The sequence below is a fragment of the Sinohyriopsis cumingii genome, chromosome 12 (genome assembly GCF_028554795.1).
Source record: "Sinohyriopsis cumingii isolate HCF-2022 chromosome 12, ASM2855479v2, whole genome shotgun sequence".
NCBI classification, from domain to species: domain Eukaryota; kingdom Metazoa; phylum Mollusca; class Bivalvia; order Unionida; family Unionidae; genus Sinohyriopsis; species Sinohyriopsis cumingii.
This window is the reverse complement of record NC_142972.1, coordinates 120,833,629-120,848,818: the sequence shown is the minus strand read 5'-3', so window position 1 is coordinate 120,848,818 and position 15,190 is coordinate 120,833,629. Positions and strand designations below refer to the sequence as shown.

General features: G+C 37.1%; 1 protein-coding gene across 1 annotated transcript in view; it reads right to left on the bottom strand.

Annotated features, from left to right (window-relative positions):
• LOC149787351 (large neutral amino acids transporter small subunit 2-like) overlaps positions 1-15,190 on the bottom strand; it is a 79,341-nt gene that overhangs the window by 22,903 nt on the left and 41,248 nt on the right. Inside the window, exons 5-7 of the mRNA XM_089977908.1 lie at positions 14,357-14,465; positions 7,036-7,080; positions 3,672-3,795 (exon numbers count right to left, since the gene is read on the bottom strand). Of these exons, the coding sequence (XP_089834034.1) occupies positions 3,672-3,795; positions 7,036-7,080; positions 14,357-14,465 (278 nt within the window). The remainder of the gene's footprint in view (positions 1-3,671; positions 3,796-7,035; positions 7,081-14,356; positions 14,466-15,190) is intronic.

Genomic DNA, 15,190 nt, shown 5'->3' with positions numbered 1-15,190 from the left:
CTGTACGTCAGGGAAAATTAGGTTTAAGCATGGCTGGCAACAGTGTCAACCATAATCCTGGCAAACTAGCTGACTGTTCCTGCATGTTCATGATTTATCTGCATGGGGTGGGGTTGGGGCAAATGTGACCTAAACTGAGATGATGATATTGTGTTATCTATTCCACCGGTTTAATGGCTTAATACTCCTGCAAGACAGACGTGCTAAAAATTCAATCATGAAGTATACCGAATTCAGTTTCAAGTCTGCAGTCAAAAAATATGCAGGGTGTTGATAGCATCAGAATGCCCTCCACCTCCATCTGCCACACAGGACTATAAAGTCAAAATGTCTCTAGATCTCTGTCTGCTCCCCCAGTCTGCTAAAATTAGCAAAATTAATGACCATCTGTCGGGAATAAAAAAACTGTGGCCCTGGGATTGCAAAGGCTTTCTTTTTTTTAAAGCCATGTCCAGTAATGTTCTCATCTCACTTGTGCTAAACCCACACCAAAGCCTTGCATACTGACCTCCAGGCTTTCAATACAAATTTGGCAGTGGTTCACGTCTTCCAAACTGTTTTATAAAGTGGAAAAGAAATGTATTCCATACCACTTAGAAGCTGGTTTGAAATGCCACCACATGTTCAGTGCTAGATTTGGCTTCATTTAGGATTTTCTGACTAACAGAAAAGTCGGGCAATAAACTCGTGTTGGAGGTGTCACCCCAAAATGCTGGGGTAATAGGCCATTTCATTCATTCCTAGGCCAATGTGCTGACTGCTTCTACCAATCTTGATGAGAAATGATGCAATGCATGTTTCACCTCTACATCACTCAAGCCACATCTTACCCTGCCATTACAGGTCAGCCTGTTTGGCTTGGGATTAAACTTACATGGCAAAATTGAAGGCATTCAGAGGCAGGCAGCTCAGAAACTGCCCCTCCAACTTTCCACCCAACTGGTACAAGCTTTTAGGACCAATCTGCCTCTATCGCTGCAAACAGATGATAGTCAGGCCAAGGACAAGGGATCTTTTCAGTCAAACATTCAGTTTGGATCCCAGTCTAAAGCCAAGTGGCAACAACCTAGCCTGTTTAGGAGGCAACCTTACTGGGGAGGCAAGAAACCAAATTTATCTGCCTCCAAACATCCTAATTCAATACGATGACTGCCGCCCCCATAACCTGCTGAAGGCATACTGGTTGGTTGGCACCCAACTCTAGACTCCAATTCCTGTCTCACTGATTAACCATATTTCCTCAGAATAAATGGGTGATCCAGGTCATTTCAAAGGTACTTCAGATTTTATTTATCCAACCTCTTCTCCTCCTGATCATCAGAAGGACACTTAAAGGAGGCACGGTCACTCATCAACAGCCAGTGGAGACTGTGCAATTATTTTGAGGCCTTTTCTTATCAAGAAGGTGAACAGCAAGTTGAGGCATACAGCTGGGCAAGTACAAGTTTTGCTCACTTGCCCGTAATTTTTAAAGAATATGAAGGGACATTCACAATTTTTTGCAATTTTATCTCAAAGGCTAGCAGACTGGATTTTTTCAGCCCAGACACTGATTTTGAAATGTGCTGTAAAGTCAAACTAATTTTTAAAAATTTCTTTTTAACAACAAAATTCTAACCATTATTGTGAAAACATCAAATTTTCAGAATACCTTACTAATAAAATCAGAACAAAATCTATCAAATCACTTAACTCTTCAAACCTAATATTTCTAATATTTCTTACTTTCAAATGCTGAATGCTGAAACCAGCTCTGATCATTCTGTACAATAGCAAAGTCTTCAAATTAGCTGCTTTAGCAGCCATACTGGATGTAAAATTGGCACCAACTAGATATCATAAGAAGACTTTTAGTGAAAACTCTACATGTGACCATAATTCAGGAGGACTAGTGACAAGTTTTTCAAAATGCCCACCATTGTGCCATGTTGGTTGTCAGATTAGCATCATTTCTGTTTAGACCCAAACAGACACAGTGTCAAGTCTTCTGCTGAAAAGACCATGTCAATATGATTTTCCATTTAGGATGAGTACCTATAACAAGATTTCTAAGATGGCTACCTTGGTGACCATACTGGCATCATTTTCATTTAGAACCAAGTATATAGCATGAGAATCTGTCTTGGAAAACCAATATGACTAGGAGGATTAGTGACAACAGGATTTTCAACCTAGCAGCCATACTGGATGTCAGATCGGTATCATTTTTAGACACCATAAGAAGTCTTTTGGTGAAAACCCAATGCTGATATTACCATCCAACAAGAGGGACTAGCAATAATAAGATTTTCATCATGGCCACTATGAAATCCATATATGAGGTCCAACTGGTACCATTTTCATTCATCAGAACCAACTAGACAACATAAGAAGTCTTCCAGTGAAAATCACATGTTGATCTGACTTTCCGTTGAGTAGTGATAACACAATTTTCAAGATGGCTACTGTGGTGGTTATAATTGATAATTGATTGGCTCTGTTTTCGTTTAGGACCAAACACATCATAAGAAGTCTATTAGTAAAAGCCCCACCATGATATGACCAACAATTGAGGAGGTGCAGCAAAAGCCACTGTGGTGATCATACTGGATTTCTCAACAGCACCATTTTCATTTAAGACCAATTAGACACAGTGTTTCCCATTACCTTCATTTGAACTTCAGAGACTCCCAAATTTTTTATTCTGACCCCAGTTTTGATACTAAAGGTTTTTCTTTATACTCAATTTGACCCCCAGTTTTGACCACAAGGAGATTTTTGACTCTCAGTCTTGCAACCCACACTTACATAGTAAGAAGTGTTCTGTTGAAAACCCGATGTCATTTTGGCTTTCCGTTCAACAGAAGTAGTGATAACAAGACTGTCAAGATGAATGCCAATCAGCATCACACTAAGTTTCTTTGGGACCAACTAGACTTCATGTCTTTTAGCAAACACTCTATACTGATATGACCATCCATTTAGCAATAGCAAGATCTTCAAGATACCGGATGTTAGAATGGCACATTTTCGTTTAGGATCAACTCATAGTGATAAGAACTTCTGGCTACAACTCAAGCATTAAAAATAATAAAACTGACAAATTAAGAGTAGAAAAGGACCATAAGCAAAACTTGAAATAATTGTACCAAATGTCACAGAGCTATCTAGATTATTTTGGATTTTTGCCTAGAAAAATAGATAATGGATAGATGTCTGGAAGAGAAAAATGGACAAAAATATTAAAATTATTGAAAATAAAGAAATGTGAATAGCAAAAGACACATCTACATCACTAGTCTAATATGTGTACCATGTTTCATAGAGATATCTTGAATCATTTTGGAGTTATGCTCCGAAAACAAAAATTTCAAGAAAGAATGGACAGATACAGTGATAGCTGCATAGAACCATGTTACAATGATGGAGGGTGGTTGGTCCTAAAAAGGCCAAACATAATTTTTAATTGTATCCTTTAGATTTTACTGATACATGAATGCCTTGCCACATTACATCAGAAACTGACAAAGTCAAAACTTAATGGGACTGGCCAGTGGACTGGACAGACAGAAAAAAGTAACAATGATCTTACAAAAATGTATGGTCTGGCATAACAAGTGCTTAGAAGATAATAGAAATCACAATTTAGAAACTTAAAAAAGGCCAGTGTGAAAGTCAAGGCCATTACTCACCACGGCAACAGCATTGGAAAGCATAATTTCTTGGGGGGAGATGATGGAAAAGTAGGCCACATTTGTCATCACATAGACAAAGGTAACAATAGGTATGGAAATGTAGATGGCTCGTGGAAGATTTCTACAAGACAAAAAATAAACCAGTACACGATACAGCAATTGAACAATATTCTTACATACTATTTCATCATTACATACTGAAAGCAGCTTCCTTCCAAAATGGCATTGCAGGTATTTAGTAAGAAAGTCATTTCTATCATTCATGTAAGTATCTGAACACATTTTCAAAATGCTTAATGACTTTTAAAAGTATGTAAAATTTCTGGACACCATGCAAAGTTCTTGAAGCTGAAGAAAAATAAAAAAGATTCAAGATCAAACATAATCTAGTGAATGTCTGACTTGTCGATCTAAAGTACTAAAATACTAGTGAGTGAATCGAGATGGTCATCAGACTATAAAGCCACTTTAATTCTTTGATTACTCTAATTATCGTATGAATTATCTAAGGCTGTTGTCAATGGGCAGCAATAAAATAAGCAGACACACTTCACAACTTGTGATCACACAGTATTTGGGGAAAAATGATCATTTTCATTAACAAATTATCCAAACAGTGCAAAAAGCAGTGCTTTTTATGTCCAGATAGTTACATTAATGATGGTATTTATACAAGTTTGTTTTTTCACATCTATTCTGTAATTGTGTTCCCATTATTAATCCACTTACAAAGTCACAGATCTGGATAACAACTTCTTGAAAGGGATGTTCATGTTTGTTTGAATTACTTGTAAGACATATATTCAACTTAAAATGTTGGTCGAGTTGGACCTCAACCACTTTAGGATTCTCCAACACCCTCACAACTGCAATATTTCAACTGATTTTACATGTGGCAACACTGTCTCTGACAATATTCTCTGAAAGTGAGGGGACCATGGCACAGATTTGGGCTCTAAGATTATATTTCATTTAGGTTAAAATACTGCCTGAGCAAATTTATTTAAATACCCCTATTTTCATGCTGTAATGTTTATGGATGCCAAATGCTGCATGGAGATTCATGGTATAACAGAATCTTACATAATCTAAGAGGCTTTTACTATTCTAAAACCTTTTGGGACAGTCTCACACATCAGAAATTCACATACATATTGAGCATATTTTTGTTAAATAGAAAAACTGCTGTTTTATGCAATATGTACCTAAATAATCTGCAGCAAAATCTGTTCAAATAGGACACTTAGTCAAGGTACCACAAATATTTGTCCTTGATGGACAGGTGTCGTTTTTATTAAAGTTAACAGAATAGAAATATGTTTAAACTTCAAAAAATAAATCCCCAGCCCACTCAGAGATTTAGAATAAACCTGATGAACCCTCATGTATCTCAAAAAAGGCTCTTAATGGGGACCGTAGCTGTGGTGGCACACATGTTAGCATGCTGAACTTGCAACAAAAAAGGTAGTGGGTTTGATCCTAACATCGGATGAGCCCAGGTCAGCTACCATGGTGTGTCCCTGGGCAAGGGACTTGACTTGAATTGTTTTGGTACTAAATAACCTATCTTGCTGTGCTATAAAACACTACAACAAGCCAAATCAAAAGCTGAGTATGACCTTGATATGTCAAGGTGTACTACCTACAAAAACTCAACCTCCTATATATCAATGTATACTGCAGGACAACAACCCAGCCTTCTGCATAATAAGGTATACTGACAACCAGTAATTTAGCCCCTATACATACTTATGTATACTGCATACCTATAAGTCAGTCCCCTGCATGCCAATGTATAGACAGTGTTATCTGTATTTGACCTCAGTTTTATTACAGCAACCATTAATCAATCTTGGAATGAGTCAATCATGACAACAGTGATATGAAAATTATGTACCACATGTGATGCAATCAAAATGATAACAGTCTCTTGTTTATGTTTTATCTTTGCTCATTTTCTCTTGAAAACTGACATTGACGGAGATGGAAAATATAAAGCAGTGAAGGCAGTTCACGTTCCATAAATGGCTATTGAAATGATCACTGCAAACTGAATTTATAGAAGAAATCAATGTTTGAAATAAACTGACACATGCAGGAAGCCTGTGCTTGTTCGATTCCATTTCAATTTTCAGCCTATGCCAGCAGATGGGCATGCAAGATTTTCAATTCTTGGTGTCCAATCTTCGCAGATAAACTGAAATTACTGATAATATGGCTTCAAAGGAAAACAAGAGACTCTTTCAGAGAAAAGTACCCCTGCATTACATGTATAATTAATTGGGCAGAAACATTTATTCAGAGACCAACTAATCTCACTTCTCAAAAGTAGAGATGAGACCTACACCAATTATAAAACATAAAACAATGCCAGATATACGGTAGGAATATTATGGGCAAATTTAGTTTATTTCTAAGGCATTTGGTGGACAGGCAAGTGACAGATTCACAATTTTAAAAAAGAATTGCCTGGAGTGTTGATAATCTGGATATGTAGCCAGCATTGTTTTGTGGGAAGGACTTGTGAAGATTAGTCCTAGCAGGACTAGGTAATTTCTCAATCAAACTCTTTAGTCTATGACCAGCAAGTGGACAATAGGCTATGCCATAAGATCTTTAGTCTATGACCAACAAATGGACAACAGGCTATGCCACAAGCTCTTTAGTCTATGACCAGCAAACGGACAACAGGCTGTGCCACAAGCTCTTTAGTCTATGACCAGCAAATGGACAATAGGCTATGCCACAAGCTCTTTAGTCTATGACCAGCAAATGGACAACAGGCAATCCCATAAGCTCTTTAGTCTATGACCAGCAAATGGACAATGGCTATGCCACAAGCTCTTTAGTCTATGACCAGCAAACAGACAACAGGCTATGCCACAAGCTCTTTAGTCTATGACCAGCAAACGGACAACAGGCTATGCCACAAGCTCTGTAGTTTATGACCAGCAAATGGACAACAGACTATGCCAGGAGCTCTTTAGTCTATGACCAGCAAATGGACAATAGGCTATGCCACAAGCTCTGTAGTCTATGACCAGCAAATGGACAATAGGCTATGCCACAAGCTCTGTAGTCTATGACCAGCAAATGGACAACAGGCTATGCTATAAGCTCTTTAGTCTATGACCAGCAAATGGACAACAGGCTATGCCACAAGCTCTTTAGTCTATGACCAGCAAATGGACAACAGGCTATGCCACAAGCTCTTCAGTCTATGACCAGCAAATGGACAATAGGCTATGCCACAAGCTCTTTAGTCTATGACCAGCAAATGGACAACAGGCTATGCCACAAGCTCTTTAGTCTATGACCAGTTAAGTTAATAAAATTCAAATTAATCAATGATGAAACTTACTTATATGGCTCAATCAGTTCTCCAGTAACAAAATTGAGGAAGTTCCTGCAAATAAGAAGATTAAAAGACATTGACAATGGCATCAAAAATACAAGCAAGTGGCTGCAAAAGAACTCATCAAACTACATCTCTAACACCAGAATCCTGTTAACATATTTATACATGTTTAAAGATGATCATGTGTGAAATGTTGACAGTATTTAATGTTTTAAAAAAAATTACTATTTTTACACAGTTGTTGTTGTTGTTGTTGTGGGGTTTAACGCCATTTTTCAGCACGATAGGCTATACATGGCGGCCAGTATTAATGGTGGAGGAAGAACCCGGAAAACCCCGGAAAGAACCACCGACCCACGAGAAGCTACTGGCAAGCTTTCTCACATGCCCACATTGGCTGAATCTTAGACTCGAACCGCCGCAGACAGAGGTGAGATGGCAGTGATCCGTAACGAAGAGCGCTTTAGACCACTCGGCCACTCGGGGCCCCAGTTTATTGTTCTGTCTTTTACACAGTTAAGGGTCCAAGCAGTCCAAAACCATTAAAAAATTACTATTTTTACACAGTTAAGGGTCTAAGCAGTCCAAAACAATTAAAAAATTACTATTTTTACACAGTTAAGGGTCCAATCAGTCTAAAACCATTAAAAAAATGTATAGGTTAATGTGCATTTTCTAGTGCTATAATTAGTTAAATACATATCAACATGTGTGGGTCTTTGCATTCAAAAGTATAGAAAATAGTGCCCATCACTAACTACTCACAAAATAATAGCTGAATGAGTATTTAACAATTCATATAATTTTCACCAGTTAAAGATTACTAATTCCTTTTATCAGATACTCTGAGAAAAGTGTAATGGAGTATTTTGATGAGCAAATTTTTACACCATGACATAATTATTAAGTTCAAAAACTCATCTTACATCCCGTCTCCAAGAGTTCATGGCACTATGAGACATCATCAGTAACATAATGTAATTATCAGGTCATTCTTAGTTGATTTTTACAAAAACAGTCTTCAACACCAAACTAATTGATGAGCTCTGGGTGGATGAGTGGTCTAACCAGAGATGCTGTCAGGATTTTATCTAAAGGGGGCAGCTTCCCCTTATCACAAAAATATGGAGGGGGGGGAGGAGTAGCAGCATATGTTACATGCTAACAAATAAGGTAATTCAGGCATCATTCTTGGCTGTGCCCTTCTGCCAGATTTCCCATACATGCATTTTTCATATTTGGAAAAGGAAAGTTCACTCAGTGGCACTCAAAGGATACATAAAATACACCCAAGAAAATAAACAAAAGATTTTCATCTGGACTAATTGCATCACAGAGATGCTGAATAGAGTTCACTCCATGTCAAAGAAGCACAGGACAATCTATTTCATTGGCTAACAAAAATGTCTTACACATTTCTGATTAGCTTGGGCAACATATGATCAATGATAATTTATGAAATCTTCACCAAAAAGATTGATGCATTTATTTCCAAGGAGGTGTATGGCTGCCATATTTGATGCTGCATCTGTATCATTTCCATAAGTGTATAAGCCCTTTGCCTTCAAGCCAGGATCAGTGTCATTTGCATAAGTCTGTAAGCCCTTTGCCTTCAAGCCAGGATCAGTATCATTTGCATAAATCTGTAAGCCATTTGCCTTCTAGCTGGGATCAGTGTCATTTGCATAAATCTTTAAGTCATTTGCCTTCATGCCAGGATCAGTATCATTTGCATAAGTCTGTTAGCCCTTTGCCTTCAAGCCAGGATCAGTATCATTTGCATAAGTATGTTAGCCCTTTGCCTTCAAGCCAGGATCAGTATCATTTGCATAAGTCTGTAAGCCATTTGCCTTCATGCCAGGATCAGTATCATTTGCATAAGTCTGTTAGCCCTTTGCCTTCAAGCCAGGATCAGTATCATTTCCATAAGTGTATAAGCCATTTGCCTTCATGCCAGGATCAGTATCATTTGCACAAGTCTGTAAGCCCTTTGCCTTCAAGCCAGGATCAGTATCATTTCCATAAGTGTATAAGCCCTTTGCCTTCAAGCCAGGATCAGTATCATTTCCATAAGTGTATAAGCCATTTGCCTTCATGACAGGATCAGTATCATTTGCATAAGTCTGTTAGCCCTTTGCCTTCAAGCCAGGATCAGTATCATTTGCATAAGTCTGTTAGCCCTTTGCCTTCAAGCCAGGATCAGTATCATTTCCATAAGTCTGTAAGCCATTTCCCTTCATGCCAGGATCAGTATCATTTGCATAAGTCTGTAAGCCCTTTGCCTTCAAGCCAGGATCAGTATCATTTGCACAAGTCTGTAAGCCCTTTGCCTTCAAGCCAGGATCAGTGTCATTTGCATAAATCTGTAAGCCATTTCCCTTCATGCCAGGATCAGTATCATCTGCATAAGTCTGTAAGCCATTTCGCTTCATGCCAGGATCAGTATCATTTGCATAAGTCTGTAAGCCCTTTGCCTTCAAGCCAGGATCAGTATCATTTGCACAAGTCTGAAAGCCTTTGCCTTCAAGCCAGGATCAGTGTCATTTGCATAAATCTGTAAGCCATTTGCCTTCATGCCAGGATCAGTATCATTTGCATAAGTCTGTAAGCCCTTTGCCTTCAAGCCAGGATCAGTATTATTTGCATAAATCTGTAAGCCATTTGCCTTCATGCCAGGATCAGTATCATCTGCATAAGTCTTAAGCCCTTTGCCTTCAAGCCAGGAGATATTCTGTAAAATTTGTTCAAACTCTGTTGAGAAGATTTAAATAAAGTCAAGCTGGTTTTATTTTTCATACCAGCAACCATATTTGACAGCAGATCTGCATCATTTGCAAACCTTTCAGTAATATTTCTGCCAATTTGACCAATTTCTGTTCAGTGGGTATTTTGGGGGGGGGGGGTATTTGGGGGGAGGTATACAAAAAAAAGTCATTTTAAAGTTTTTGTATCTTTTATAATGACTGTCATAACTGATGGAGAACCAACATGATTCGTATGAATTTGAAAGCACTTCGAGCTGGGACGCTTTCTGTAATAACTGGTCCAATTCTGTTAAATGGTTGATGTGAAAAATTTGTTTATGTCTGAAAACCTAGAAGTTCTGAGGAAGCCTGAGCTCAATGTGCAACCTAAAGTGCTGAACAAAATTATTTTATGTGCTTATGATCCTGTTGTACTATAAGTTTCATAAACGACCTATATATTCCTTCACTGGACTACACTTGAATCCATTACGAATGCATCTGGGACCATGTACAAACCACAAACCATTGCAGCCTGAATATCAAAAACTGTCACTATCATATGTGTTGTCACTGCAATAGACAATCAAGTGCCACCATTTTTCATCTTCCCAGGAAAATGCATGGCAAAATGGCCTGCTTGACGGAGTCAATCCTGAACATACAGCAACTTAATAGTTCAATAAATAAGGCGTTTGTTTTCAATCTATGCAGGATCCCTTGGTTCAGTATTTCACATTTTGTAATTTTCCTGTTTTAGTGCTCTATGATGGAAACAAAATCTACATCACTGGAACTGATACAGTAGGCAGAGGAAAAGAAACCTCTATTTGCTCCTCCTTTTGACTGAAGCCATCTCCTTTGACTGCTGCCATATGTACTTGCTTAAAGGTCAAGCTGAACAGCAAACAATGAATATCTGTATCTTCCATAGCATAATGTGTCAGCAGATCAGGGTCTTTGCTGTTTGTTCTAATGATTATTCACAACAAACTGCACAGACCCAGATCAGCCAGCACATTATGCAATGACAGATCTAGGCCTGTGTAGTTTGCAGTTGCACTGAACTCATAAGCGATTATATATGGTATTTGTATCTTGCACAGCCCATTTTAATTAGGACAGAATGTAGGTTGCTATACCCATCTCCATGAATTTGGTAGAAATGTGATAACTAAATAGGGTGTCTGTAAAATTCCATGCAAGGTCTACTCATCTACACCTAATTTCAGACAAACTTACATTCTGGGTTTTATAATGTGGCATTATCTCTCAATGGTACTGTTGTCAGTGAATCTGTAATTTCCCCTTCCATTACATTTTTTTCCAACAATCATCCCATTATGAGGGCTTGGCACCCAATCCAAATGGTCCAGATAAAATTCAACCACCAAGTCCTGACAATGTCTCCACCAAGCACTGCACAATATACATCAGTATACTGTCATTTTTCAGAAATTTGGGGTGGTTCAATTCTAAAAAATGTTAAGGTTGCCAGGTCCAGAAATACTTTGAACAAGTCTGGTGGTAGAAAATTCATAACTTATGACTGTTGTTGTACAAATAGATCAGCATATAGTCACAAAAACCATACCCCAGTAGAACTGTCTCAAAAATGAAAAGTAGAGAAAGCTGTTTCTTCCAATGAGTAGAAAAATCAAGTACTTCTGTTATCTCTTTTTCCCCAAAGGCAAAGAAACACAGCAGAAAACCTTAGTTGATGAGTCCAAAAGTGATAAGAACATTATATGTTGTCTGCAGGCAGTTTACTCCTCTTCAACTGGGACACTGTTCCCTCTTTACAATTGTTCTCTGTGGTAGATGCAGCACATTTGATGGCTGGATGCAACCGGGATGTTGTAACAAGATCAAAACTTTGACAAGAAGTGATGAATTCTACTGTCGAAACTGTGCAGAAATGTCAAAATATTACAAAACTACAAAATATACTCACTTATAAGTCAACCAGAGATCAGGGTCTATTTTTTCAGACTTGAGTATATATAGCATGTACAAAAACAATGTTTTACATTTTTGAATTTGTAAAAAACTGTTTTGTTTAACAGTTGTGACATTTTTAGCCTAAAAATGAATTCATAGTTTCCAACTTTGCTTGTCTGAACCTTTGTTTAATGGTGCTGATGAGTCACTACATGTATTTAGCCTAGGACCTTCGAAAACTAATGATGTAGTAAGCAGTGTACGTGTGAGTGTTCATCATTTATCTAATATTACCCTGTAAATGTATTTCCTTTGCATAATAGTCAAAACAAAGATTAAAAAAATCATTTTACTGCGTGCTATCTGACATGATCATTAACAGTCATAAAACCTAGAAAACCAGAAACAGTTGGGTACCACTGTTAACTGCTTTAGACAGAGCAACGCAAGATGCATTACACTGTTTCTTTTATAAAACAGAAATAAATTGATGCATAAATGAATAAATAATGCAATCATATGACACCTGTTTAAGTTTATTTAGAGTCAGTTACATAAGTACAGGTAATTAAATCAATCACATAAGAATCATAGACCTGTCAACTTAAAAACTGGCTTCAAACTATCATGAAATTTCCATTAAAAGCATTTTTTCCCCCAAATAAAAATCATAAAACCTAAACCTTAGAAGTCTGGTAAAATGGCACTCATTGTTGACTTCAATGACTGGCAGCAGTCTTTCAGAGAAAATTGATGTCCCATCATGTGCCTCCATGTAGATGTTTCACATACAATAGTTATATAAAATACTCACTGACATTTACAGGGATCAATGTTAACGTAAACTTCCACCAATTCTGTAAATTTGACATTTTACTGACCCAATTATTTTGTTATTTACTCCTTGACAATATTCATATTGTATAGTAATTGTTATTTACTCCTTGACAATATTCATATTGTATAGTAATTGTTATTTACTCCTTGACAATATTCATATTGTATAGTAATTGTTATTTACTCCTTGACAATATTCATATTGTATAGTAATTCTTTTTATTTAAAGAGAATAATATTGTTGCACATAAAACTTTCATGCTAAATTTGCTAACCCATTTATGCTCATAAAATGTGCAAGATTCATAAAACTATTTGCATTAAATACAAGGACAATCACCTCCATCAAAATAAGAGGGTGGACAAAAAGGTCCCTGTTAGAAAGGGCAGAAAAGCAGGCAGGTTATCTCATAAATCAAGAGATGGGTAGATGTTACAGACAGACAGGCAGACAGATTATCACATGACTGAGGAAATGAGTGGATGGATGGGAAAATGAAGAAATGATGAGATGGAATGATGTTATGGAAAGACATGCAGATTGATTATCACATGAATAAGGAAGTGAGTAAATGAATGGGAAAATGAAGAAATCATGAGATGGGTGGATGTTATGGACAGACAGGCAGATAGATTATTGCATGACTAAGGAAATGAATGGATGGATGGGAAAATGAAGAAGTGATGAGATGGGAGGACAGTATGGACAGAGGAGATATAATGTTATTTCATGAATGTTGAGAATGGGAGTATGAATGGGGAAATGAACATATGAGTGAATGAACTGATAAGCTTTTGCACTGTCTTCAATTTTTGGAAAAAATATATGCTGATATCATTCCTTGTTATAACAGTGAATGAACACATGCAGGTGCGTGGTTAAATGATTGGTTATAGGGATGGTTGGATGGACTGACTAATATGTGGACAAATGAATAAAGATGTAACTGATCCTTGCAAAATCAAAATAAGAAATTGAGGAAATCATTCCTCCCTCTGACAAATTAAAATGGTTTCTGTCAGGATCTGATCTAGAACTAAAACATTTAATGGGAAATTTCCTCTTCTCTTCCATTTTAAAAGAGGTGATTTTCTAAATATCAGAGATTTAATGAACACATAATCATAATGCCTGAAAACATTATGTGTGATTTTCACAGATTTGATTGATTTTCCTGCAATATTTTTGAGAAACCAGAAAGAATTCTGCAATCATGCATCCCAGAATAGACCCTGTTCTATTTACCATTTGAACTATGAATAACCAGTTCACATAAATCAGATGGGGAGGATTTCATCTAGGATAATATACAAACAATATGAGATTACATATAAATACCATAACTGATGATGAGTACATTCTCAAAACAAATCTGAAACAAATCAGACAAGAAATATGATCAGTATTTTAAAACCTGAATAGTCCAGTTCTGTTGCTTTGACAATATCATCAGTATTTTCAAAAATAACATGTCCCATTCTCCTTCTTTGGCTTAATCTATCTCCTTATCATTACACTGAATATATCCCAAATCTTTAAAAGACAAGGCTGTCATCCACATTTTAAAATATCCTAAAATATTTTTTATAAGAAATAGTCCTCAATTTAGCAAATTCTCTATGTAACTACCAGAAAACAAGTTCTAAAGTTACAATAGTATCAATCTTACCAACAGTTTAGAAATTTCTGCCACATTTCCAATGTTCAACCATTCAGAATCTTTGGGAAATGTCTTAGAATGCAATTCTGCTGCAAATGCAGAGAGTGGGAAATGTGACGATATGTTAAAACCTAAACTTACCATCCAGCATATGCAAAAAGCCCAGAGTAAAAGGACAATGAGATGGTGCCCGCTCCAATTTCAGGTCCATCAATGTTTTCCCATGCGTTCTGGAAATACTCAGTTTCTCCTGTGTGACAAAATTAAATGTTTACTTTCTGACCTATTGCAGGTACTCTGAAATTGTTAACTATTACAAATCACCAACCTTCCATAGCCATCCCAACCCCCTGAAAGTAACCCAGGGGTCATTATGTAAAGTCTGTCACATAGCCAGCCCAACCCCTATAAAGTGACCCAGGGGTCGTTATGCAAAGTCTGTCACATAGCCAGCCCAATCCCTAGAAAGTGACCCAGGGGTCGTTATGCAAAGTGTGTCATACATGTGATGCATCTCCCCACTAGAGCTGCACATATAAAGTTTGTTCCAAAAATATTTGATAATGCCATGGTAACTGATTTTTTTAACATGATATTTTACTTCCTTCAGAGCCACCTAGAGGACAAGGATATATCAAAGCATCAATGCTTTTGCTGTATCAAAACACAATGATACAAGACATGGAGAATCAATACAAAACAATACTTACCCTGTACGTGAGTTATTTTAATCTTCAGCACTCCGAATAATTATTTGTCATTTGCCTTGTTATTCTTTAAATTAAGAATTCATCTAACAGCTGTCACAGGCACAGGCATTCATTTTTGTCAGCAAAAAAGAAAATACTACTGAGAACACCCATTCAACTTATACAAATGAACACAAGGTGATGTGCTTATAATCTGAACACACACACCCAACCATTTCCATGCTAATTATCTTATCCCAAATGCATGTTTACCATAAAGGAAACA